This window comes from Homalodisca vitripennis, chromosome 4 (genome assembly GCF_021130785.1).
Source record: "Homalodisca vitripennis isolate AUS2020 chromosome 4, UT_GWSS_2.1, whole genome shotgun sequence".
NCBI classification, from domain to species: Eukaryota; Metazoa; Arthropoda; class Insecta; order Hemiptera; family Cicadellidae; genus Homalodisca; species Homalodisca vitripennis.
In genome coordinates this window covers 175,723,240-175,750,322 of record NC_060210.1, presented here as the reverse complement: position 1 = coordinate 175,750,322, position 27,083 = coordinate 175,723,240, and the positions used below count along the sequence as shown (strand labels likewise).

General features: G+C 32.2%; 1 protein-coding gene across 4 annotated transcripts; it reads right to left on the bottom strand.

Annotated features, from left to right (window-relative positions):
* Positions 1 to 6,958: 6,958 nt before the first annotated feature.
* Positions 6,959 to 25,467, bottom strand: LOC124361523 (lysosomal acid phosphatase-like). 4 transcript variants are annotated; one of them, XM_046815578.1, is made up of 7 exons: positions 25,353 to 25,467; positions 21,246 to 21,355; positions 18,575 to 18,682; positions 15,591 to 15,831; positions 13,011 to 13,211; positions 11,139 to 11,298; positions 6,959 to 7,156 (listed from the first exon to the last, which is right to left on the bottom strand). In XM_046815578.1, the coding sequence occupies exons 4-7, from the start codon at positions 15,780 to 15,782 to the stop codon at positions 6,960 to 6,962; spliced, it is 750 nt and encodes a 249-aa protein (XP_046671534.1). In that variant the 5' UTR covers positions 15,783 to 15,831; positions 18,575 to 18,682; positions 21,246 to 21,355; positions 25,353 to 25,467; the 3' UTR covers position 6,959. The 4 variants fall into 4 exon arrangements, 3 of the variants coding, with proteins under 3 accessions (XP_046671534.1, XP_046671535.1, XP_046671536.1); XR_006922312.1 differs by having other exon boundaries at positions 7,126 to 7,156; positions 13,011 to 13,189; XM_046815579.1 differs by lacking the exon at positions 21,246 to 21,355 and having other exon boundaries at positions 25,353 to 25,456.
* Between the last annotated feature and the right edge of the window lie 1,616 nt (positions 25,468 to 27,083).

Genomic DNA, 27,083 nt, shown 5'->3' with positions numbered 1-27,083 from the left:
ATTTTACGTGACAACGTCTTTTTCTCGGTAGAATATTTATTGATATGAATATTATTAAATTGCACAATAGGAACAAGGAATTGAATGAAAATAAGAATTGCACAAATTTTAACTATAGAAATATATTTTGTTTACTAAAACATTGTACATAATTTGAAATTAATTAAAATTTGTTATTGTAAATGGTAAAGTTGAATAAAACATTTACTAAAAATTGGAATTTGAAATTCTTGCTAAACACAGTTAAATTCTAACTCCGCGCGTGGTGATTGGTCGGTTTTAGTTCGTTTGTTTGGTCGCACTGTTATGACAGGTTAGAGGTTATAATTTGTTATTTTAAAATGTTTGACTAGCAATACGCGCTGTTTCTTCTCAATCGACTGAATTACGATTGATTGCAGAGTGATTTAAACTAATAATTTACTTAAACACTATCAACATTTGTCAATAGTATGACATAACCTATAAACTCAGTTTCTCAACTTTTGTGTCAATCTAACAATTAATCAATCAATCATAGTTTACGATAATGAAATATCAGTGTACAATTATTTACCTTTATTGTTGTAGTTGTTGTAAATGACGAATCTAAGCACTCCACATTTTCACGAATAAACATAGTTATCTGCTTTATCCCGTGCGGCGGGACCCACAGTTATCTGCTTTATCCCGTGCGGATATCGTGCGGCGGACCCACTGGACGGGCATCGTAACGTTTACCGGGCGTTACACTTTTTCATGAGTGACTCCGAGCCGCAACCTAATTTAAGACGTTGTCACGTCAAAAACCATGCAACATTTTACCTTCCGTAATATTCCAAAAAACGTCTTTTGTCTCCTGCTAAAATAACCAAATAAACCAATGTCAAATGAAATTAAAAAAAAGCTTTTATTTTCTCAAAAATCTATAACTGCACATACAGCAGTAAATATAATATATTGAAGAGGAAAAATTACAAATTATGGTATACACGATACAAATTTTTATAGTATTCTTATATTTGACATGAAAGAACTTAATACACAATAGTAAAAAATCTTATATCTCAAAAGAATGAATCATACATCGAAAATAAGAAAGCCAATAAACAAAGAATACAAATAAAAAACAAATAAATACAGCATTAATCATTAGTTTTACTTTGCTGTCCAATTACTGTTTATTAAGAAACTTAAAGGGAAAGAGGGAAACTACATGGGCTTTAATGTACTGTGCGTAGACTCAAATTTAAAAATTATAAGTTTACGTTCTTATCTTAATCAATGCGTTGATTAATTTTATAATCATATTAATTGAAAGAATTATCTGAAGAAGAATAAACCATTGATATTATATTAATTAATTCTGTTAATTAGCGATATTTAGAAAAAATTCAGAAAGCAAAGTGATGAGTGAAAATATATTTTACAATAATAGGACAATGCGTGTGGGAGGAGGGAATCCTAAAGTCTATTAGCTTTGTTAGTCGAAGCATTATTATAAAATATTAAGTCGTATTATGGTAATTTTAAAGAGAAAGTAGGCATATTTGAGAAATATATTATTTCATCGTTTATCCCTAATTTTAACACAATCGTAGATAGTAGCTTATAAGCTACAGCGTCAAAAAAATCTAGATAAAATTTATTATATTTATTATTAAATTAAATCTGTAAAAGACAAATATAATAATACACAATAATAAACCTTTCAACCAAGTGTTAACTTTCAAGGAATTCATCATCAGGTACTTGTAGGTTCATTGAATTCTAAATATACGTTGTACAATAAAATATATAAAAAGTGTTAAAAGGTTTATTATTGTATATTAAACACTTTTCGAGGCTACATTTGCAATAAGATAAATCTGTTTGTATTGCTGGTTGAATGCTAGGGGGTGCTAATTCAGTGACTGGGCCATGTCCATGCGCTGAATTAGCACCCCTCTGCCGTGACGTCACATGACAAGGGGGTGCTTATTCCAGGGGGTGCTAAAGCAGCGTTCCCGAATAATTCAATAGGCATTGTGCAATGCGAGGGTATCTCCTGGTTGTATTTAAGTAGTTATTCCTAGTTACTAATCTTATTACTGAATACAATTAAGATGATCTATATATAATATAATATATAAAAATTTTACATCATATTTAGAAGCATTTACATCATTAAACATTAACATGATAAAGAACATGAGTCCAAGTAATTTATTACCAATAATGATCAGATATGACTAGCCAAGCGTCATATGCATACATTGCAAACGTCTTGGAGATCAAAAACAGATAATCATTACGTGACCAATGCTTTATATTTTATATAAAGTATATTTATTTTAACACCCACATTTAAAATATATAGTGTTTTGGAAAGTAAAAAAAAATTATGGTTGCCTGTAAAGTCGGTTTTACGGGCGAAGATTTTACGTGACAACGTCTTTTTCTCGGTAGAATATTTATTGATATGAATATTATTAAATTGCACAATAGGAACAAGGAATTGAATGAAAATAAGAATTGCACAAATTTTAAACTATAGAAATATATTTTGTTTACTAAAACATTGTACATAATTTGAAATTAATTAAAATTTGTTATTGTAAATGGTAAAGTTGAATAAAACATTTACTAAAATTGGAATTTGAAATTCTTGCTAAACACAGTTAAATTCTAACTCCGCGCGTGGTGATTGGTCGGTTTAGTTCGTTTGTTTGGTCGCACTGTTATGACAGGTTAGAGGTTATAATTTGTTATTTTAAATGTTTGACTAATACGCGCTGTTTCTTCTCAATCGACTGAATTACGATTGATTGCAGAGTGATTTAAACTAATAATTTACTTAACACTATCAACATTTGTCAATAGTATGGACATAACCTATAAACTCAGTTTCTCAACTTTTGTGTCAATCTAACAATTAATCAATCAATCATAGTTTACGATAATGAAATATCAGTGTACAATTATTTACCTTTATTGTTGTAGTTGTTGTAAATGACGAATCTAAGCACTCCACATTTTCACGAATAAACATAGTTATCTGCTTTATCCCGTGCGGCGGACCCACAGTTATCTGCTTTATCCCGTGCGGATCCCGTGCGGCGGACCCACTGGACGGGCATCGTAACGTTACCGGGCGTTACACTTTTTCATGAGTGAATCCGAGCCGCAACCTAATTTAAGACGTTGTCACGTCAAAATTTAAAATCATTTTAAATATTTGTTTTGTTAGGGATAGGTATATTTTAAATATGTTGCTGTGGAATTGTTTTGTAACGGAAAAGCACAGCAAATTTAGAATTTGAAAATTTAAGTATTATTTTATCTGTAAAACTATATAAAGTAAGCTATAGAACTGTAGTGATAAGGATTTAAATATTATTTAATCTTTATTGCAAGAGTTGCGGTTGGCCACACATTTTGATTCAAATGTGCTCGAGACATGTGTACTACAGAGTTGAAACTAAATACCAGGGTTACAGGTGTACATTGAAAGTTTTAAGATTCTAACCAGAGCTCTCAAGTATTGGTACGCTCTGTCCATAAAATCTGGTGAAACTATTTTATATCTATTCTATGTAAGAGATTTATAGGATTAACATTTTGTGTCTCTGTTCTCTCTAATCTAATCTCTCTTCCGTTATAATTGAAAGACATCTTATCTGCCACACTATGTGGGTGTATTACTAATAATTATACAATATAAATAAGTAACAATAAACATATAAATAATTTATATTTATAAGGAAAATTGATTATTGAAAATTTAAACGCTTTAAGACTTCTTTTGAAACGTTCGACACATGAAGAGATAGACAAGTTGTAGTCTATCAGCTCATCTTAGCCGGGTAAGTTTAGTAGTTAAGTTTATTCTCCTACGGTCTCATCTCTCATGCTCATCTTTATGCATTTTAAGATATGGGTTTGGCTGTCGCAATCTGGTTTTGCTCTTTAGCCAAATCTCACCAAATCAACACTTCTCACGTGCTTCCAAAAACATAATAAGGATACTTGCCCAGCGATAAGGAGAAACCCACAGGCTTCTCGTGCTTTCACAAAAGGACATCATATCAGAACTTGTCAAACGATTTTCGGAAGCAAAGACCTCGATCACAGGACCAGGCACAGCTAAAAACGTGCTGCCCAGTTGGACCCAGTCATACAATATCTAATGTAAATGGAAATATGATATATTAATTTATGATTATATAATATGATTATATAATTATATTAATTTATGATATATAATATGATTATATTAATTTTATAATCATATTAATTGAAAGAATTATCTGAAGAAGAATAAACCATTGATATTATATTAATTAATTCTGTTAATTAGCGATATTTATAAAAAATTCAGAAAGCAAAGTGATATGAGTGAAAATATTTTATAATAATAGGACAATGCGTGTGGGAGGAAGGAATCCTAAGGTCTATTAGCTTTCTTAGTCGGAGCATTATTATAAAATATTAAGTCGTATTATGGTAATTTTAAAGAGAAAGTAGGCATATTTGACAAATATATTATTTCATCGTTTATCCCTAATTTTAACACAATCGTAGATAGTAGCTTATACAAGTACAGTACTTATACAAGTACAGTACAATGAAGTTATTAATCACTTGCCCACTTTGCTTGTGGTTCTTATTCAACGTATGAGTCTACAACAAGAGGAAATCCACCGCGTTCCAAATAATTTTGTTTCCCGATTACTAAGTTGAAATTAATGGTAGGCACTTTGAAACACTTGTGTAAGGGGTATTATGCAGCTCTTACAAGGTTAGTAAGGGCAAGGGCTAGCTAGTAACAATAAAATATTGCGAATAATAAGTTAAGCTATATTTCACCTTCCATTCAGTACAGTGTCTAAAATCTGACATTGAACTTTAATCGTGCCCATGATGAGCCAATATTCATGTAGACTATACTGAGTACCTGCTAGGTAACCAGACTGAGCTCCTGTATAGCCTAGGTGTCTCCGATGTCGAAGTGATGCAAGGAGACACCTGTTTGAACGTATTCGTCACCGACCTTTTTTGAGGATTTCTTCAGGCAGACGTGTATTCCAGTTTCCAGGAGTCAATCTGTGCCAATGGTGAAAAGGAACTTAAATAATTGTTCTAGTTGATTCAACTCTTCCTGACATAGTTACATTATTAATAAAACTAAGTATAAATAACTTTTAACGTGTTGGTACAGAATGTACGAATTAACCCTAATGTAAAAACATGTTGTGCTAAAAATCCACCAAGCTATCATTATACTAAAATTGTCATTTTGGGACCATACAACGGAGTTTATCCCAATCGCAATCTGGAAAATTTAAGTTGCACGTGATTATACTTCATAAAGTTTATTTTCCACAATAGCTCAACATTTCGAGATGAGTCTGAGACATTAGCACAAACTGAAGGAGAGCGTGCATTGACAGATTCTTTATAGTAAACGTGCCTTATTCAAATCTTTTTAAGTTTTAAATTTTTGAATAGGTCTCACGAATGACATTAATTTTTAGTACCCATCAAAGATATAAAAAATAACCCCGTCGGATGTGGTTCACAAACAGTAGATATTCAAGTATTAAGTATCCCTAAAACTGTTTACTCTCGTTCGTAACTTAATCCATGACTTAAAACTTCCTATTTGGGAGTGCCGATGGCCGAGCGGTCTAAGACGTCGGGACTTTGAGTCTGAGTTAGAGATTAGCGCAGGTTCGAAATCCTGTCTGTGACCCTTGCACTTTTTATCAGTACCATTGACCTTTGTACTGTATCGACTCTCCTCCCTGCCCCCCTTATTCTGTTTGATAAGATCCTCGCACAGGCCAGTGGCCCATGAGGACGGGGCAGAATAAAGGCTTAAAAGGGATCGGCTTCTCCTTAAAAAAAAAGAAAAAGAAAAAAAAAGAAAAAAAATTATTTATCGAGAAAATTTGTGAAGGAACACATTAAAAAGACAAACTTGATCGAATTTCTGGGCTATTAAAAACTTTGAAAATCAAGATTTAGCTTTCAAATTTGTTAGCACAATATGTGAAATATACTTGTCACATTAGATATAATTAATAATAACAACAATAAAAATAGGTTTATTTAACATTTAAAAGTTAGGTATAAGCTAAAAGAATTACAACAAACTCGGTATTCAGAGCTAATTTTACATTGTCGTTATATCGAGGCACCAGTAAATAAATTTCTGCACTTACTAATTAGTCTCCCTAGTTCGATGGGGGGGGGGGGGGGTGGGGGGGGGGGGGGGTGGGGGGGGGGGGGGGTGGGGGGGGGGGGGGGTGGGGGGGGGGGGGGGTGGGGGGGGGGGGGGGTGGGGAATACATCGACTTAGAGCAGTAGTTAACTTTGTTAGACTAAGCTTTTTTGTCCTCAGGAAGTTATAGTGGGTCACAAGGCGTTCCATGGATTCATGCAAATTCCTTAATTACCTGTATTTTTTTGTAATCCATATAGAATACACTTTTACATTTGTTGTCAGGGATACACTACAACAATTTGACAATATGTTAAGTTCATATTTTTGTTTTAATTCTGTAAATAAAGGGTTACGTGGACTATTGGGCCGGAGGATCAGTAACATTTTGCTATCTTCCATATATTTCAATAACAGTGCAAGGGAATATTAACGTTTTTCCATATGTTTCATTGTGATTTTATTAAACTGTAAGAGTAGGGAACTGTTCTGCTGGGAAAGACGATTTGTAAAAGAACCCAAATTATAGGTATCAATCGACTTTGAGCATTTGGCATTGTTAACTTTGTTAGACTGTGGGTTTATGTTCTCAAGTATAAGCTGTAATGAGTCACAAAATGTTCCATGGACTGATGTACATTCCTGGAGGCAGGACTTGTTGATTACACTTTTACCCCGTTGTCAGGGATACACAACATTACAACAAAATTTTACATTGTATAGTACATTTAGTTCATGTTATAAATTTCATTTAGTAAATAAAGGATTACCTGAATTATTGGACCGGTGTCCTCTCGGTGAATTTCAAACAATGGACACCATCTCCAGGTTCAATTAAAGACTTCACCTCCACGCCTATACCGCTCAACAGGGCGAACACTGTACTGTCATGTGTTGCATGAAACCTGTATTTTTCTTCTCCTTGATTTGAGTTTATTTTCAGCTGTTCTTGTACACTGTTCACAATTGGCCCTATGAATAAGTAAAAATTATATTAACTACCCTTAGGAAATGGCCATTGAATTTGGCCATAACAAAATATAATCGCTACACTACACTTGTGTATTCATAAAAAGTTAAGATTATTAAACATGGAAGTGTTAGATTCAAAGTCAACCTGTCAAAAACGTTCTTCAAAAACTTGTGAAAATGATACCAAAACTAGTTTAAGTTAATAAATAATAATAATAATAATAATAAGGCAACAACTTTGGAAGAGTTGAAAAACGTTTCATGAACACTGCTGATTAAAAAAGTGGTTTTGACGTGTGTAATCGACTAGGCCGCTGTTCTAATGGAATTCCGCAAGGTTTCTTTTACTTGTATTTACACGTGAATGGTAAAAGGACTATAATTATAAATACTGTAATAAATTAATAATACCATACAAACTGTAAATATCACTTGTCTACCAAGAATTTACATGCAATTATCAACATTAGATTTAAAGAAGTTCGGTACATCTTTGTATACATAATGTATAAACATTTATAATTATACATTTTTGTATAAATTATAATCTGTCCTTATAGGTGTTTTACGATTACTTTTGTAGTTTTAGTTATAATTATTGACCTACACAGGAACGAATATAACAATGAAACATTGCATTTTTAGTGTATCTTATACAGCTACCGAAGTTATCGTCTAAGTAGCCTATTGTTTTAATAGTAATAAGTGGTGGCAACAGATGGTTCAATATAAAAAAAATAGAATCTATACTGTTATTTGTAAATTAGAATGTGTAAAAAATCTTATCTAGGTATGCAATTAACATTTCCCTGTTCCTTGTTTGAATCGACTTTCGTTAAAAGGGTGTAAGTAAATTTTCGAAATTGACTTAGTATGTAGTTATTTATTAGAGATTTATTAGTATATTTTTTATTAGTATATATTTATTAGTATATATTTATTCATTGTTTGTCTTAAAAGGTCAACTGTATGAGGTAAAGGTATTACTTATTTATTGCCACAAGGGGTACAAAATGCAGTAAATGAGCGCATTTTCCCCTGAAGTGTCGCCATTATAGTGCCAAAACAATGTATTATTTGTCACCAGAGTTCAATCTGAAGGAAATTGTTTTGTGAAGCAAACCCCACCCATAAAGTCAGCAAATCGTTTTGCTGGAAGTTTTACCGCAACAATTTTAACTATAGATTTGGACCTGTGAGATTTTGAAAAATTAAATGAGATCCCCTCACCTCAACCAGGTTGCTAACGAGCCACTGAAGCTGAGCTTTGATGTTTACTGTTAACAGCAAAAACAAGAAGTACTATTCAGCTCTATATTATAGGTCATCTGACGATGCTGACGCAGAAACTCATGTTTTATCATCGGCGTTTCACTATATGAAAAGAATGCAGCTGCAAAAATGTTCATACAAGCACCTTACTATCTACAACGTTTATTAGCTGTCTGTAAACGTTTTTTGGTATACACAACATTAAACCTACGAGCGCCACCACACTTTATATCACGAAGTGGCTAAAAAAGGACCCAAATAAGGTTTGTTCAATGTTTTATGAATATTCAACTACAGCAATTGAAGAAAATCATACAGAATTTAAAATCAGGCCTCTAAACTACGAAAATTCAAGAAAGGCGTACACAAACCTGTACGAGAGCACAGCATCATGCCTTTCGATCAAGACTATGGCACCATATGAAAGCGTCTCATGGCACATGACTGCATATTATACACAGATCTCAGTACTAATATAGATTTGTACATCAAGATTTAATATATTTAAAATTTGTTAATTTTTAACTTCTGACATTCTGGACTTGGATGCAAGTTTACTACAAAAAACTTATCCGTTTCCTAAGAGTCAAAGGGTACAAATGTTCCAAGAAAAAATAAGATTTACTTTGAAAAAAGTTATTCCAATTTGTTTATAAAACAATAAATAAATGGTGTATTGAAGCATATTCTACCATAAAACGTTCGATTCCTCCTACCACGTAGTTAATATGAAAGTCGCAGGCAGCTGGTTAAACCATCAAACAGTTCCAGCCTATCATTCAGGAAAAGCAGGTTAAAATAAACCTGGTTACAGGTTTATAACAGATAAACAGGTTAAAATAATAGATATTGTGAAGATGGGTGACTACGTTCCTGATCAGTACAAAAAGTGCTGAGTAATACGAAGTAGGAAGAAACTGGCCGATAACAATGGATGAATTCTCTGACAGTAACATCAACTTGAGCACAGCGACCATGACATTTAAACCCATGCAACGACAATAGCAATTGGCGTTGCATAGGATACGGGTTTTCTTTACATTGAAAATATGAATATATTCATCAACATGTATTAAATATTTATTTATTCTATAATACAATAAAAAAGAATATAACCTGAAAAACGTTTGCTTGAAGTATATTTTCAAGCACGTCCCTCCATTAACTTTTAGACTTTTCATAAAGGGCCTATTTATACAAACTTTAAGATTTAATTGTATGAAAACAGCACTTCCGACCTATGTTAAAATTGTAATAAATATGAATCATTATTAGGTTAGCTTTCAAGAAAACGCGTTTTGGATTTTATTTTTTACCAAAACAAGAAATTTTTTTACTTCCAAAAAGTTTTACTTTGATGACTTACGACTTGATGACTTACAATTTAAACCAAAATCGAGTATGTTTAAATAAATAATAATGTGTATTTTAATGAAATATACAAAAATAATTTAATTCAAGTTTTAAAAACAAACAACTGGACATACTGTACGTTATGTTACATAATTTATATGTATATATTATACATAATTAAGTTCTATAGTATACGAGTACACTACTAAAGGAAATTTAGTGTACTTAGTCTAGATATAAATATAATATCTATATAATATCATTTTTCAATCACACAGCCAGCGTTAAGAAAATAATGGGAAATTGTTTATTATTAAAAAAAGTTTTACTTTAGGGCTCTTTGTACTCCATTGGCATTATAATTAAATACACTAAACGTGTTAAGGGATTTAAAAAGCCATTTGTAAACTTTTGTTGACCTTCCCCGGAATCGACCTGTGACTTTTTGGTTGGAAAGGAATATACATAAATATTATACGAGTTGGTTATCATTTGGAATAAGATCAGAGAAGCAAGACGTTCTGAGTGACGACTTTACTGTAGACCTTTGAGTAAACAGTAATTTTATCGATATAACTTTTAAACATTTGACCTCTTAATCTACAAATAATAAGTATAAAAATGCGTTATTGGAACAAAAATACCTCCACCACTTAAAATATGGAGTAATGCTTATTCGATAAAATCAGACTCTTGTTCCTATTCATTAAAATTTAATTGTATTCTTTGAATGTAGAAACATCCACATTAAATAATGTTTTGATTTCGGTACGGCGCGGCGACTTTAAAAAGCTTTAACATTTTGAAATGTGCCTTTTGTTGATTTGACACACATCCGTCTGACCAACAGCTGTTATGGATTAAAACAGCTGATTCAAAAAAAACATGACGTGCTGCTCATACAGTTATTCTCAGTCCATTACACAAATTAAATCAGTGTATTTTCTTTATAATGGTTTTTACTCCTATTGTTTACAAAGAACATCTTCCCTGTGACTCCATATTGAATGAGACCGAATACGAAGCCTAAAATGCAAGGCATTTCACGTAGATATCATCAACAGACAATAGGAGGGTAGAATTCAGCAAAGAAACCATTTCACTAAAGTTGTTGGAAAGTACGGTTATTCAGTAAGCTGTGCTATACATCATCCATTTTAAATACGGTATTAATAACATAATTAAGTAACAAAGTAAAACCCAAAATAGTACTTACTAAAATTAGTGGTGCTGGTGAAAATATTAGAGAATTATTATATAACGTAACAATCGAAAGAAAATGATGAAAATAGTAAGCAAATAGATGCCACACCAACATATATATTTTGATATACTATTAAATAGTTCATTACACTACCTGCATAAAATTGGAGAACATATTTTTCATTTTTTGGATATATCGTGTCGTAAAAAGATTCTAAACAAATAGCTCCTAGCAGGTCTGGATAGAGAGATATATTTTTACATTGTGGCTGAGGTTGAGTTGCCCATGTTGGTACTGGTAATCCATTTAAATCCTGGAACACAATCAACTAATTATTTTCAAACATAATCTATTTTAAACTGCATCAGCGATCATGCAACAGTTACACACTGACAAGTGTCTGTATCGAAACATTAGACACGCTACCATGTATGCTTTTATGGCCAGATTGTTCAGATCGGATTTGATTCTCCGTTGTAGAATTCTTAAATAAGAACGTTTTTGACGTGACAACGTCTTAAATTAGGTTGCGGCTCGGAGTCACTCATGAAAAAGTGTAACGCCCGGTAACGTTACGATGCCCGTCCAGTGGGTCCGCCGCACGGGATCCGCACGGGATAAAGCAGATAACTGTGGGTCCGCCGCACGGGATAAAGCAGATAACTATGTTTATTCGTGAAAATGTGGAGTGCTTAGATTCGTCATTTACAACAACTACAACAATAAAGGTAAATAATTGTACACTGATATTTCATTATCGTAAACTATGATTGATTGATTAATTGTTTAGATTGACACAAAAGTTGAGAAACTGAGTTTATAGGTTATGTCATACTATTGACAAATGTTGATAGTGTTAAGTAAATTATTAGTTTAAATCACTCTGCAATCAATCGTAATTCAGTCGATTGAGAAGAAACAGCGCGTATTGCTAGTCAAACATTTAAAATAACAAATTATAACCTCTAACCTGTCATAACAGTGCGATCAAACAAACGAACTAAACCGACCAATCACCACGCGCGGAGTTAGAATTTAACTGTGTTTAGCAAGAATTTCAAATTCCAATTTTAGTAAATGTTTTATTCAACTTTACCATTTACAATAACGAATTTTAATTAATTTCAAATTATGTACAATGTTTTAGTAAACAAAATATATTTCTATAGTTAAAATTTGTGCAATTCTTATTTTCATTCAATTCCTTGTTCCTATTGTGCAATTTAATAATATTCATATCAATAAATATTCTACCGAGAAAAAGACGTTGTCACGTAAAATCTTCGCCCGTAAAACCGACTTTACAGGCAACCATAATTTTTTTTTAACATCAAAAGGAACTTTTAAACAAGGTACTATGTGTCACAGATTTTAAATTAAAAAACCGAAACCAGTATAATCTGGTATGATAATCAGTATGTATTCAATTTTAATAGGTTTCTCTCAAATTTCAATTAAATTCAAAAAACTATTTAGTAGTTTGTTGTTTTAACTATATTTTATTTTGTTTAATTGTTACTTGTGTTTAATCAAATCCCGATTGCTTACTCATAATTGCAATTAAAATAATTACGCCAAAAGATATTAAGCTCGTTAAATACTGTTGTAATTTTAATACATTTTCTAGAAATTTAAAAAATGTTACTTTTCACCTAACTCAAAATATTTGGTAACGATACTTCAGTAACTCCCAAAGTATATTAAATATCATTTTCATTATACATGTATGGTGAATCAGACAATTTAAATTCCATAAGTAAAACACAATTGATTTTCATGAAATTAAAATTGGTATTTGAAGAATTTCCCCTGAATTTGTTGGGCACCTTAACAGTCTATAAAGCTTTAAACAAAAAGCGAAGCTGTCTTTTGATACCCAGAATATATTGACATAACTTATGCGCATGTTTAAGTTTTACATTTAACAGTGTTATAAACAGTTCCTTATTCCTCTATTTAATGTTCGATGTTTAATAAAGTACCTGATGATAAAGTTTAAATAAATACCTCTTCTCAACAACTTACTTGAAAATGTAAAGTGTCAAAAATGTTAGAAGCACATTCTTCATTGTCTGCATTTGGGTCTCCAGTAAAGCTCTGAAGTAGTTTATAAATCACTTGACGATCTTTTATTGGATCAGGTTTTCTTATCATCTCCTTTGCTTTCCATAATACTTTTCCAAATCTTGGGCACGTCTGGCTAGCTAAATAAGGATCGATAAAAAGCTGAAATATAAGAATAACAATTTTGTTCAAACTATAGTGATTGCGTTTTAGTATTATCACTTTCAAAATTATAACAGCATATATTTAAAATATATTTCGTGTTGTATAATAATACTGGTAAATATGGCCCACTTTCTACGCAACAGTAAGCTTCCGGTCTGGTCCGATTTCCATAGTTGGAACTGCGTAGTAGATTCGCATAGCCTTGAGAAAACAGAATAGTTTAAAAATTTTCAATTTAATATTTTAGTCAACCTTATATTTAAATTAATAATACAATTTCCATAGTTGGAACTGCGTAGTAGAGATCCGCATAGCCTTGAGAAAACAGAATAGTTTAAAAATTTTCAATTTAATATTTTAGTCAACCTTATATTTAAATTAATAATACAATTTCCATAGTTGGAACTGCGTAGTAGAGATTCGCATAGCCTTGAGAAAACAGAATAGTTTAAAAATTTTCAATTTAATATTTTAGTCAACCTTATATTTAAATTAATAATACAATTTCCATAGTTTATTGTACTTTTTCACAGTTTAGACTAGTTTTTAAAATAACTAGAAGTGACATTATTGTGTTATACTTTGTATCGATAAAATACAAAATTGTCACATGAGAGTGCAACTTGACAGTGTTCTATTTTTATAACATACGACAATGGTTTATATTCAATACATTTCGCTTTATTTTCTCAACTATTTTAGATTGTTATACACCATAAACATATAACATTAATTATTTGTTATACAACATAAAAGGTGTAATTTAAAAGAATTACAGCGATTAGTTGTATTTTGACCTTGTTCACAATTTTTCTTTAAATAGTTACTTATCAAAATATTTATAAACTGTATTCGGGAATTGTTCCTTATTATTTTATTCCTATATCTAAGCGATGAACATATTGTACCAAATGTTATTGAAACATTTCCACTATATAGTAACAAACTAATCCACAAACTGTTGTATTTATAATATTAACAGCATAGCCTTTACGAAAAAGAAAGTCTAATTTAATACATTGTTATTTTTAACAATTTTATTACTTACGTAAGTGTGAATAAAGAATCAGTAATTTGTTTGGTGTTGTTTGAAGTGTAGCCTTGTGTTATAATTTTTGAAAGTTAAACGCGTTTTAGATAGTTTATTGAATTTGAAATTTACATTAAAAAAAATTACAATCTTAAACATTTTCAAAACTACGATGATTATGGCCGTTCTGAAAAGAATAATTAATAATATTAATTTTTGCCACCAGAATGCAACTTTTAATAAGTAAAAATAGTACCTGGAACAAGTTAAAACAGTGCTTTGGATGGGAGATATTTGTTATGTAATCTGCGAAATTCAGTTAATATTATACCTTGTATTTTGAACAGTTAAAACACTGCTACTACATCTTTATGTCATTTGTTTTTCTTTATTGTTATTATTTTTTCTGTCAAGTGCTTTTCTCGTTGTGTCAGTTTGTAACAGTAAAGTCTGGCTGCACGGTGATGGAACGTCACATCACTCACGTCATGACACGTCACGTCACGTCAAGGAGGCTGCTGCGTAGTAGACAACTGTGCCTTAAATAAATGTTATAAACGTTTTGCAAAGTACTAATACAAATTTAATTTTTAACATAACATTTCTACTGCCAATTCCGAATTGTTTCGATTCTTGTTTCGACAAAAATATTTTTGTAATAAGCCTTATGCACTAGTATTTATTTGTATATCATTTCAGTTTCATATCCCGTAGAAGTTTATTCGGATACCCCCAGACTCAGGAGACTAGCTATTCTCCCATGAACAAATTTCTGGAAATGTTTTAATGTGCCCAAAAGCAAATGTAGAGCTTATTAAATTTCACTACCCAACGACCCCACAAGGTTTTCCAAGAAAATAGACATTGAACTACATGTTTTATTAAGGGGGTTTCGTGGTCGTTCTCAAGGCCCTTTAGGGAGTAGTAAACGAGGCTTTTAAAGACCTCGCACTTACATATTTGTCGTATTATCGTTTTTTATGGAACTGATACAAGACGTACTTGTATCCCCACCCCGTTTGGTGGCGGTTTCTAACCCCTTCCACAGTAAAATGGGGAGGGACATTGTTTGTTAGGGTGTACAGAAAATAAACATTAAAACACATGGTTTAGAAAACATTTAGTCAAAACCGGGAAACTTTTATGAAAAGGGGTTATGGTACCCTATAAAAAGGGAGAGATGGAGAATAAAAATTACGTTCAGATTATATTTAATATTGAGCATAATAACACGCCTGCAAAATTGTAAAAAAAATAGATAATGAGAAGTATACTCCTACATTCTGCCTCTTACAGGATTTTGGTACTGTCAAGGTTATTTATTATGAATTAAAATAACAACTTACATAAGCTTTGTCAAAATCTGATGTATTTTGCCAGACAGGAATGGGCTGCCAGTTCGGTAAATCCTTGAATATTTGCTTGGAAGGAGAAAATAGGCCAGCCATAACACAAAGAGCCGTCACTGTTGTTCTTGTAGTAAAATTAGTTGCAGACACGTGCACCTTCTCCTGAGTGTAACCTCCAACAGTCTCCATATCTTCTCTTTAAGTTTTGTCCAACATTAAACATGTCTCGCTGACCAACCTGTAATTTGTTAATAATTAGTACAGAACACTTACTTACCAAAACTTATTACTTATTACTCTAATATTACTCGTACATGATTTATCACACAAATCTGACAGGGTCGCAGCCAAAGAATGTATCCTGAGAGTTATGTCTGATTGTTAAGGGGGCTTTAAGCACATTTATTTTAAAACCCATAATCGTTTTAATTTTTACGTAGGCAATGTACTTTAGATTTTTAAATAAACATCGTGGCTCTGACTTTTTAAAATTTTTGTATAATTTTTTGATACACTACTCAATTTACCACTGAAACAATAAAGACTTCGCCACAGTGTACAAATCCTGGCCCGGAGACTGACTCCCAATAGAACGATGTTTACTATTTTCGATATCAATAGGTAGTAGAGGTAGAGTTCAAACCCAATTTCAACTCTCCTAATTAAATCACTCGGAAAGTATAAAAAGTATCATATTTACAGACGTATATACACAAACTCAGGAATCTGCTTACGTCATCAACTGGTAAAAGATACGGAACTCTAAACCAATTAAACCTTGTGGTAGCTAATTTTACATTTATTACAAATGAATATGTTTTTTGGACACTCTCCTAGATTTAAAATTTAATAAATTTACTATAATATTTCCTTGTATATATTCTGTACACAATTAGATACAAACTGAGTACACATATGCATGCAAAACGGTGGAAATAAATAAAACACGCATTATTAAATGTGACAAGCATCTGTTGATTGTTATGTAGCAGACTATGTATTCTTTGTTTTAATGTAATTGCATATTATCGCACTGTTATTTAGTTATACAGTGTATAGCTTAGAAGCTAAGTTTTAAATTTCAAGAATTTAAAAGGTTATATATCTATGAAGATTGAAGTCGAAGAATACCCTTTGTACTAAACAGAAATACAACACTTGGAGACAATAAGAACTTTTAACTACCATATATCATGCTCCTTAAACCCATTGTTTCAACCTAATCCCGATTCAACACAGTTCTTTATCCTAATGGCTAATTCAGATGACATTGCAGGTTAAACTAAAATGTTCAAGCTCCTCTTGTGTCGTCAAAGTCTGAAAAATGTTATACGATTAAATCTTCATTATTTAGTGGTTAAATGATTAAATCATTAAACGGTGGTTTAATCATTTGTGTATTCTGTTATTTTTCATTACTAACATGGTTTCCCATCATACCAATATAACAAAGGTTTACTTTGACTGGAAGAAATAAGGACTACCAATGGACTACAGATGTTTACCATTTCCAATATCGATGTAGATTGCTAATGTAGTGTACAATAGACGATGTAGAGTTTCACACCAAATTTCACCCCTCTAGTCATCATGTGTACAGGCAAAGAGAAATCAGCAAGATTTCGCCAAACGCGCAATTGGAATCAATTGCAGAGCAAACAAATTTTAAAGTAAACATCGGCTGCTGAAATAAGAAACAATTTCTAACTATACAATTTTTATTTTATGATACATTTTTCTAGCTCTGCAATTTCCATCCTTATTGCCTTTATTTGAGTTCCGTTTAGGGTTTCCAGTAATGTACACTATACCCAATTATTACATTTGATGGCATAATAGTACACAAACCTTACATCACTATGCAAGGTTTGTGTACACTATGAAATGTTATTGCCAATATGTCAATTATAAAGATTTTTTTTATATTTAAATAAACACTTTTGAGTTTCTAAATACCGCATTTGAAATTAAACCCTACCGTTCACGTATTAAATACATGCATAAATTAACTACATATTTTCCTCTTACCCTTCACCACTCAAGGCATAACGGCTATCTCAACCACATAAATTGTAAGTAGAATAACGTCAATAATGTCTTCTTCTTCGAATTTAATGTAGTCAGTCTTACTTATATACCTAAAAGGACAATGGAATCTACATCTTTAAGTCCATAGGGCCGAGATTTTGAATCCTTGAATAGAATTTTATCCATTACAGACTATTACTGAATGGTTACACACGACACAGAAACATTTTTTGTTTTTTCCACCATTTTTATGTTTCAAGTTTGCAAGTTGCTTATAAGTTTGTTTTTGTTCAATTTTAAGCAAACAACTTCTAAAAGCTACATTTTTGAAACGAGTTAAACTGTATCTATTGACTTTTAAACTCACTAAATACATAATTGTTAGCTATGTTAGGTCCTATTGAGGTAAATAGGTATGCACAGTAATAATGCTGGAGTCGTTTATGCTGTAACACAGTAAAATTGATATGAAATGTGAGTTTTAAGTAAAAATCTGTTACAACCAGACAAATCGAAACCCTAGTATTTCGGACTCATTTATATAGGAAACATTTTACTTTGTGAACAAATCTCATGGTGATTGGTACAATGTCATAAAAGCGTCCAGTATTATTCACTCTGTGTAAATATTATACTTAAATAATGGTTAACTACACTATTATTCTAATGGTAGTCCTATATACGTTAACGTAGAAATAACATATTATTTGTTCATCTGTACTTTATTGGATATAAACGACGTTAACTGGCAGACATGCAACTGATCATCTACAGATACACAACAACGCAAGTGTAATACTCAAGCTTTTGGATTATACACGCACATTCAAAGATACTCTGGAAAGTATATCGAAAGAGATGTCTTGATTAAGAAAGCTGATCCGCAGTAGATCAAATAACAGAACGTTTTAAACGATATTGTTCAAGCAGGGATAAAGTAAGTATTTTCATACCTCTGTAAGTTTTCCAGGGGTTCCCGGGAAAACTATTGGATACCAAGGCGTGTTAGGGTCATTTGGATATGGCAGATTCACAGAATATCGTATTCCATGCCTAAAGAGCTGGAGTAAAAAGAATTTCATTAGTCTTACATACCTAGTTAGAGTAAAAAATTATTAAGATAAGATAAATCAAGATTTATTTCCTGATTTAACTTTCCTTATACTTTATCTAAAAGTAAGCGACACACCTGCCTACTTGTCGGGTAAACCAAAGTTAATTTACTGTCCTCGAGCCTTTCTTCACCTTTAGTATTGCCACATGAATAGTGAGGCAGCAGCAGGCACAATATATTCCTGTATCTGAGGAATGGCTAAGCACAAGGAAATAAAATCGTTTTGTTAACAGTAGTAGTTTGAATAAATATAACCTTAAAACTATCCATTTCTAAATATAATTTGTTAAGTAAAGGCGGTAAAGTTAATTATTGAATGCGGTTTTTGCTATAACAATGAGATTATAACGTAACTACTGAAATGTTTTATATATTATATACTGAATACATTTATAACTTGTATTTTATTAAGTTTCATACATGTATATATACCGTGTGCTTCAAAGTTTATGCACACTGAAGGAATCTTGGAAACTATAAAATATAAAGCAAAGATTAAATAGACAAAGCTGTGCTTAGTAACAAGACAAACAAATCAATGTGGTAAAACTGATTATTGGTTGGGTTGTTCACTCGCTGCGCTCAAAAAACTGTTATTGGTCAAAATTTTCAAACTACCACAGCGTTCTTATTTAGTAGCTACATTGAAACATTTATTTGCATAAAACCTTCATGAAATGTCTTCTATTTTAAAAATATTATAGTAGAAAATTGTTCAAGACAAGCAGGCAGGAGCTGTAGTGTTCGAGTAATTTCTTTATGCAACGAGACATCTCTTACATAATAAAAAAAGTAATTTTTAGTAACTTCAAAATATCATATTTGTTACTATTATTTGTTAACGTTACTTTCTTCGTGGTTTTATTTATTTATTTATTTATTTCATTCCAACGGCAAAACCAATGTTTACAAATCAAATCTATAACATGCAGATACTTAAATATACTAGTAACAGAATACTAGCATGCAAGCAGTATAAATACAAGCAGTATGCAACAACTTGAAAAGTATACTAAGTATAATAACAGCGATAAATATGTATATATAGTAACAAAAACAAAAACAATTAATAAATACTATCTGTACGTATGCAAGAAATAAAAGACAAACCAATGTTTACAAATCAAACCTATAACAAGCAAACAATAAGTAATCATGAAGTAAGTTTTCATGAAATAATTCATAAAACCCCGTTTTAGTACGATTGTGTGAAAAGAATTTCTATTCTACTATTCTGATAGTTGGTAAAACTGACTGATATTTCATTGCACACATTGTTTTGGAATCAGCTGTTTAGTAACACAGAAATTATCAGACGAGGACAATCTAAAAATGAATGGTACTGACATTTTTTGTTATTTATCAGACAAATAGTATGATAGTTTCAAATCGTATCATAATTTATAATTTTATAAAAAATAAAAATAATCATAATTATAAAAATAATTGAACAACCTAAAAAAATTTGAACGCTTATTTTACTCTAAGTAAAAATATTCGCTGGCCCGCATGTTCACAACACTGTTACAATAGGACATTTTTTGGTAAAAAAATCACCAATCATATTTATTTGGGAATATTTGAGTATTAGAATAAGCGGATATTTGGGAATAAATAATTGGTTAACGGCACAATGATTTACAATATTAACGATTAATAATTACACATATTATAATATGATTAATCACAATGATTAATAATCAACTTGACTGCATCAATTTGTTGGTCTTATTATTACGCACATTTTTGTCCATTTAATCTTTGCTTTATCTTTTATAGTTTCCAAGATTCCTTCAGTGTACATAACATTTGGAACACACGGTACCTATACTCGTATTTCATATTTCCCCGCAAATATCACTGCGAAGCGACGTTTAAAACACTTTAGTTATAGAATGTCTATGTAGACTATATCGTAAATAACAAAACAACTGATTCAATAGTTTTGATTTTATGAGTCTGTTGGCCAAAACATTATTACAAATGTGGAAATACCAGATGTATAGAAGTTTGATATAAAACAGTAAAAACACTGACATTTTTTAAACGAATTCATAGTATCAATTATTTTAAAACATAGTTACATCATGTAAATATCAATCCTATATTGTATAGTTAGTAGTTAATTCAAATCTCCCAATACCTGTATATTAAGAGTATTGGTATTACTTAAAAGAAAGTGGTGTATATGACGACACCAGGACTATACACATACATCTTTTTACTACGACTCTACAACTAATACTTCCTCTGAGATAAAAACATTTTAAATTGTTGACCACAAAAAAGTATAACTGGATCTCTTTGTGATTCAAACCTAGATCGCTCACTTGATTGCTGGGTAGGTATGCTAACTATTATTTATGGAACAACTTTATGTTTACAGATTATAATTCATAGTGAGTGAACTTAATATAGTAATTAACTTTAATGTCTGAGTCTAATTAACTGCTTAATTATAACCGTAAATATGTATTAAGTTATGTGTGGAGAAATACAGATTTTCTTACCGCATATACATACTGAAGGTTTTTTGTCGGAGGAAGCGTCGAATTCACGAGATAAGATAGTTTGCCTGTATAATCCACTGTTACAGTCGCAGTTACCAGCCCAATAAATACTAAAAACATAATCGTTAGTTGTAATGTAAAGTTCATACGTATAAGTTGTTCCTTGCCATACAAAACACTGATAAATTTTAAACTTAAGTTTTGATTACTAACAAAAAAGCCAAACCCTAGATATGGCTATCTATTTTTGTGTGCTGGTAGGAATCAGCTTTAAAATCTAATGTTATAACTCAAAAGTATACTTGTTATATGTGGCGTTTTTAGCAAGTTAGTAATGTTATGAAACAAAACCATCATTTTCCCACAGAATTAAAAAAATAAATAATATATATATATACATAAAGAAATATTTTATTTTTCTTTGTATTAAAAATGTAAAAATTGCAATTTCTATAGATTTGCAAAAAAACTTGTAATTATTCTTCTAAAATATATATATATATATACTAAAAATATATCTAATACTTAATGACACACACACATATATATATATATTTCTTTATGTATATATATTATTTATTTTTTTAATTCTGTGGGAAAATGTTGGTTTTGTTTCATAACATTACTAACTTGCTAAAAACGGCTATCCTAACTGGCTTTATCCTAGCGCACCCTCTGACAGCTACGTGATACCAGCACAGAGTAATAAGGTATATACCTTATTACTCTGTGATACCAGGGTACAATTTACTGCGTTGTTATTGCCAAATCTACGTAGGTGTGGAAGAAGGCGAATCTGGGAGAGGTGTTGCTCTATACCTCAGTTGAGCAGCATTTTCTGTCTGAAGATGTGGAAGCTGGTATAGAATATGTTTGCATGAGATTAAAGGGTGTTAGGCTTGGTTTGTGCCTTGCATACAGGGGCCACCGTATATTAGGTGCACCCGCCTAGGTGATCTGTTTCGTGCCTTCTTTGTTGACCTAGCGATTGAAGTAAAATCAGTGGTATATTTTGGGAACACGAACGTAGGTTTTTAAGTTTAGAACAATATTCGAAATACTGACGCCCACTTTTGAAGGAATATAATTCTATGCAAATTGTAAACGAACCTACGAGAGTGACAGCAACTTCAACCTCTTTTATAGACCATATAGTGGACATGTCGGTTGAGGTCAAGAGGAACGTATCATAGATGCCCCCATATAAAACACTGCAAAGAAGTTCAAATGAGTGATCATAGGCTAGTATTTTGTAGTATTACACGTAAAAAAGGGAACAAAAAAGAATCTAATTTGTTATAGAGATTTCTCCAATTTCGAGGTAAACCAAGCTGTCAAAACTTTCAGACATAAACTAGGATGGTACCAAATACCTACAAGAGGTCGATGATATTGAGAGATTTATTACTTCTAAAATAAAGAATTTATATTATGAATGTGCTCCATTTATCTGTAAAAAAGATAAATAAAAGAGCCACTTGGAGGACGTCATAGATTGCAAATACGACAATACTGACAAATCAATCTAAGAACAATTACTGGAAATCTAGAAAAAGGTGAAGACAGGGAAAAATACAAAGTGGACCAAAAACTATTGAATAATATCATAAGTCAAGCAAAAAGGCTTATTTTTCTGAAGAGTTGGCATCATCTGGAAACCCTAAAAAGTTTTGGAATTGCTTGAAAAAGTGTGACATAATAGGTAAAAAACAAAGTTAAGTCTAAACATAAGTAGTTACAAAACCGTGCAATGCAAAAGTAACTACGATTTTTTTTATTTCAAAATTGACTTAAAGCGTTATTATTTGTGAGTTTTATAAGCCCTCCTTTTATTCCTCCCCATTCTTCAGATATCGGCTCCAAACTATCGCTGAACATTGTTGAGTAGCAAGTACCTAATTTTGATTCCTGTGTTCGGCCGCCATCTTGAGTCGACCATATTGTAATTAGACAAAACATTTTGTAAAACTAGTGTTAAATAAAAATAACCTTAGTATTTAAATCTTAGAAAATATACTTAATAAACTTAATTTTAATTGTACAATCAACTTGAGATATTGGTAATATTATCACCACATTTCTTTAATATTACATTAGTTTATATAAACGTTTAGAAAAACATCTAAGTTTGAAAATTACATAAAATAATAAAGCTTAGCCTAAATGTTACTTAACAAACAAGTGGTTCCATCGTATACATTGCAAAAAACAGATCTAAATCATTAAAAGATCTAACTATAATGTGGCGAATGATGGAGGTTAAAAATATGAACTTAATCAGTACTTTGTACACGAAAATTATTAAATAATTATAAATAAAAGAAGGGGAGAGGACATACACAACTCGCCGTAAATATTTTAAACCATATTACCTATTGGTATTCAGATGGCAGAAGGTATTCCCTGTTGATCACTATCCAGTGTTAAACCTCTGCTGGTCTGTAGATGGCAGAAGGTATTCCCTGTTGATCACTACCTAGTGTTAAACCTCTGCTGGTCTGTAGATGGCAGAAGATATTTCCTGTTGAGCGCTATCCAGTGTTAAACCTCCGCTGGTTGCAGATGGCAGAAGGTATTCCCTATTGATCACTATACAGTGTTAAACCTCTGCTGGTCTGTAGATGGCAGAAGGTATTCCCTGTTGATCACTATCCAGTGTTAAACCTCTGCTGGTCTGTAGATGTCAGAAGGTATTCTCTATTGAGCACTACCTAGTGTTAAACCTTTGCTGGTCTGTAGATGGCAGAAGGTATTCCCTATTGAGCACTACCTAGTGTTAAACCCCTGCTGGTATTAAGATGGCAGAAGATATTTCCTGTTGAGCGCTATCCATTGTTAAGCCTCTGCTGGTCTGCAAATGGCAGAAGGTATTCCCTGTTGAGCACTATCCAGTGTTATTCCTCTACTTGTATTAAGATGGCAGAAGGTATTCCCTGTTGAGCGTTATCCATTGTAAAGCCTTTGCTGGTCTGCAGATGGCAGAAGGTATTCCCCATTGAGCACACCTAGTGTTAAACCCCTGCTGGTATTAAGATGGCAGAAGATATTTCCTGTTGAGCGCTATCCATTGTTAAGCCTCTGCTGGTCTGCAAATGGCAGAAGGTATTCCCTGTTGAGCACTATCCAGTGTTATTCCTCTACTTGTATTAAGATGGCAGAAGGTATTCCCTGTTGAGCGTTATCCATTGTAAAGCCTTTGCTGGTCTGCAGATGGCAGAAGGTATTCCCCATTGAGCACACCTAGTGTTAAACCTTTGCTGGTATTCATATGGTAGAAGATATTTCCTGTTGAGCACTATCTAGTGTTAAACCTTTGCTAGTCTGCAGATGGCAGAAGGTATTCTCTATTGAGCACTATTCAGTGTTAAACCTCTACTGGTATTAAGATGGCAGAAGGTATTCTCTATTGAGCACACCTAGTGTTAAACCTTTGCTGGTATTCATATGGTAGAAGATATTTCCTGTTGAGCACTATCTAGTGTTAAACCTTTGCTAGTCTGCAGATGGCAGAAGGTATTCTCTATTGAGCACTATCCAGTGTTAAACCTCTACTGGTATTAAGATGGCAGAAGGTATTCTCTATTGAGCACTATCCAGTGTTAAACCTCTGCTGGTATTCAGATGGCAGGAGGTGTTCCCTGATAATGGCAAGATTAACTTGTTTCAAGCCATTATTTTTAAAACAATAATAAACGCTAAAAATGTCCTTGTAAAGTTTCAGTTCCAATGGGTCGAGTAGTTTCTACGTGATTGAATAACACATACACGCACACACACGCACATACACAAACATACATACAGTACCATTACATTTTTAAATATTAGTAGAGAGGTATGTTTATTTTACTATCACTTTTGTATAAATGAATAAAAAATTTTTCAATATACCTTTTATTTTTGTGCAAGGCCTTTCGGAATCAAAGATTCCAAATAAAAGTTATATTGGAAAATGTTTTATTCATTTATACCAGTGATAATAAAATAAACCTTTTTTCCAATGCTCCAAGATACTCACAGAGATGTATGTATTTACTCAGAAACAGACACATGAAAACTGTTTATTTCCTCAAATCATTTTAACTATGTAAATGCTAGTAAGTAGCTTACCTGTTAGTAACATTGCATACATTTCTAACTTATATGTACTCAAACTAGTGGAGAGTCTTCACAGAAAAAAAGTTTGAGTATTTATGTAGCATAACCCATGACAGACAGTATTTTAACTCGAATACGGTCACGAGCTAAAACTAAGACTAATTGGTAAGTGCAGATGTGACGACCCCAGCATATAGTTCTAAGACCAGACCGGTAACATCGTATGCGGTCTTAATCAGCCAATTTAAAATATTAAATCATCAGTAATATATTTTATTTTTATTCAGCATAACATTTAATTGTAGTAACGAGTAATGAATATATGCAGCCAGACTTATTAGGTTAAGCAGTGCAGGTGGAGAAGATATATATTTTAATTCAGCACATGAATTGTAAGTCCAAGTCTGTCAGCAGTAAGCCTGGTAATTTTCCATACCCAGAGCAGCTGCGCAGTTACTGGGTGGTAAACAGGCAGGAATTTGCTGAGGTAGCGTCTGGAACAACACTGCTCCCTGGAGTTCGTTGTTCTGAGTCGCAGTCGTGCCAGGGTTTTGAACGCGTCAAGCTCGCGTGAAATCGCTCTCTCGCTCTCTCTCCCGTTCTAAATTTGTAATTGTTCAACTGATTCTAAATTATGCAATAAAATTCAAATTGTTTTCGCAATAAACTAAATTGTTTTATTTGGCCAACCGAGGAGAGAATTTTTATTACAGCAAACCTGGGCTAGATTCCATCACCGTGTCCGCATTAGAACCCGAGAACTTTTTTAAATTAAATTACGTGTGGTCGTCACGCCACATATTTGGTGTCAGGTGTGGGGTTGGTAAAATTCTGTGGGGTTGGTAAAATTCTGTGGGGTTGTGTCAGTTGGTTGTGTCGGTCGGTTCGTCTTTCTAAAAATAAATTAGTGTTTCTTTGTTTCGTTGAAGAAATCGAAAAGTTGGTGCAAGAAGCCGGGACAAGGATGATGGGTAAGTAATTTTTATTCTGCCCGTAGAATAATGCTAGCCTAGAAAACTGTTTATAAAACGTAATATTTGAAATTGTTGAAATCACGAGGTGACTAAGTCAAAGGTAATTTAATGTTTTAAATTTAAAACTAATTGAAAACTTTTTTTGATTGATTTTTATAATTTTTATTGAATTTTAAAGTAATACTTGTAATAGAGACGCCATATTGGCTGAGAACAATAGACGCTAATAGTCCGCCATACTTGTTGTAAGCTCCCACAATTCCATTCGACATTACTAACTAGTTATATTCTTTGTTAGGCATTCGGTTGTCGATTACTTGAATCTCGACAATCGTTATTCCGGTAGTTGTGAATAATTGAGTAGTTATTCGGTAGTACTTTGTTTTGATTGGACTAGTCCCTCAGTAATTCAATTCTTATACCTGATATTGATCAAAAATAAACGTACACTCTAAGGTTTTAATGTACTGATTTAACTGGTAGTTAAAACCTGATTAACCTAAATTAACTGCTTCTAAAACTAACTTAATTATACAAATTAGTTGATAACCTAACCTTTCTGACTTGGTTAGGCTAACTCAAAGGTACCGGTACAGGGCAGGAGGCTAACCACGTTGTGAGAGAAGGAAGATAAGGGGTAGTAGTCATTAAAGGGAAGTGAAATAAATTATAAATTTAAATATTTTTGAAGAATTAACGTTGGACTTGGTTATATTTTGTTGAAACTTTGGGAACTTGTTCATCTGATGATAGTTAAATTGTAATTAAA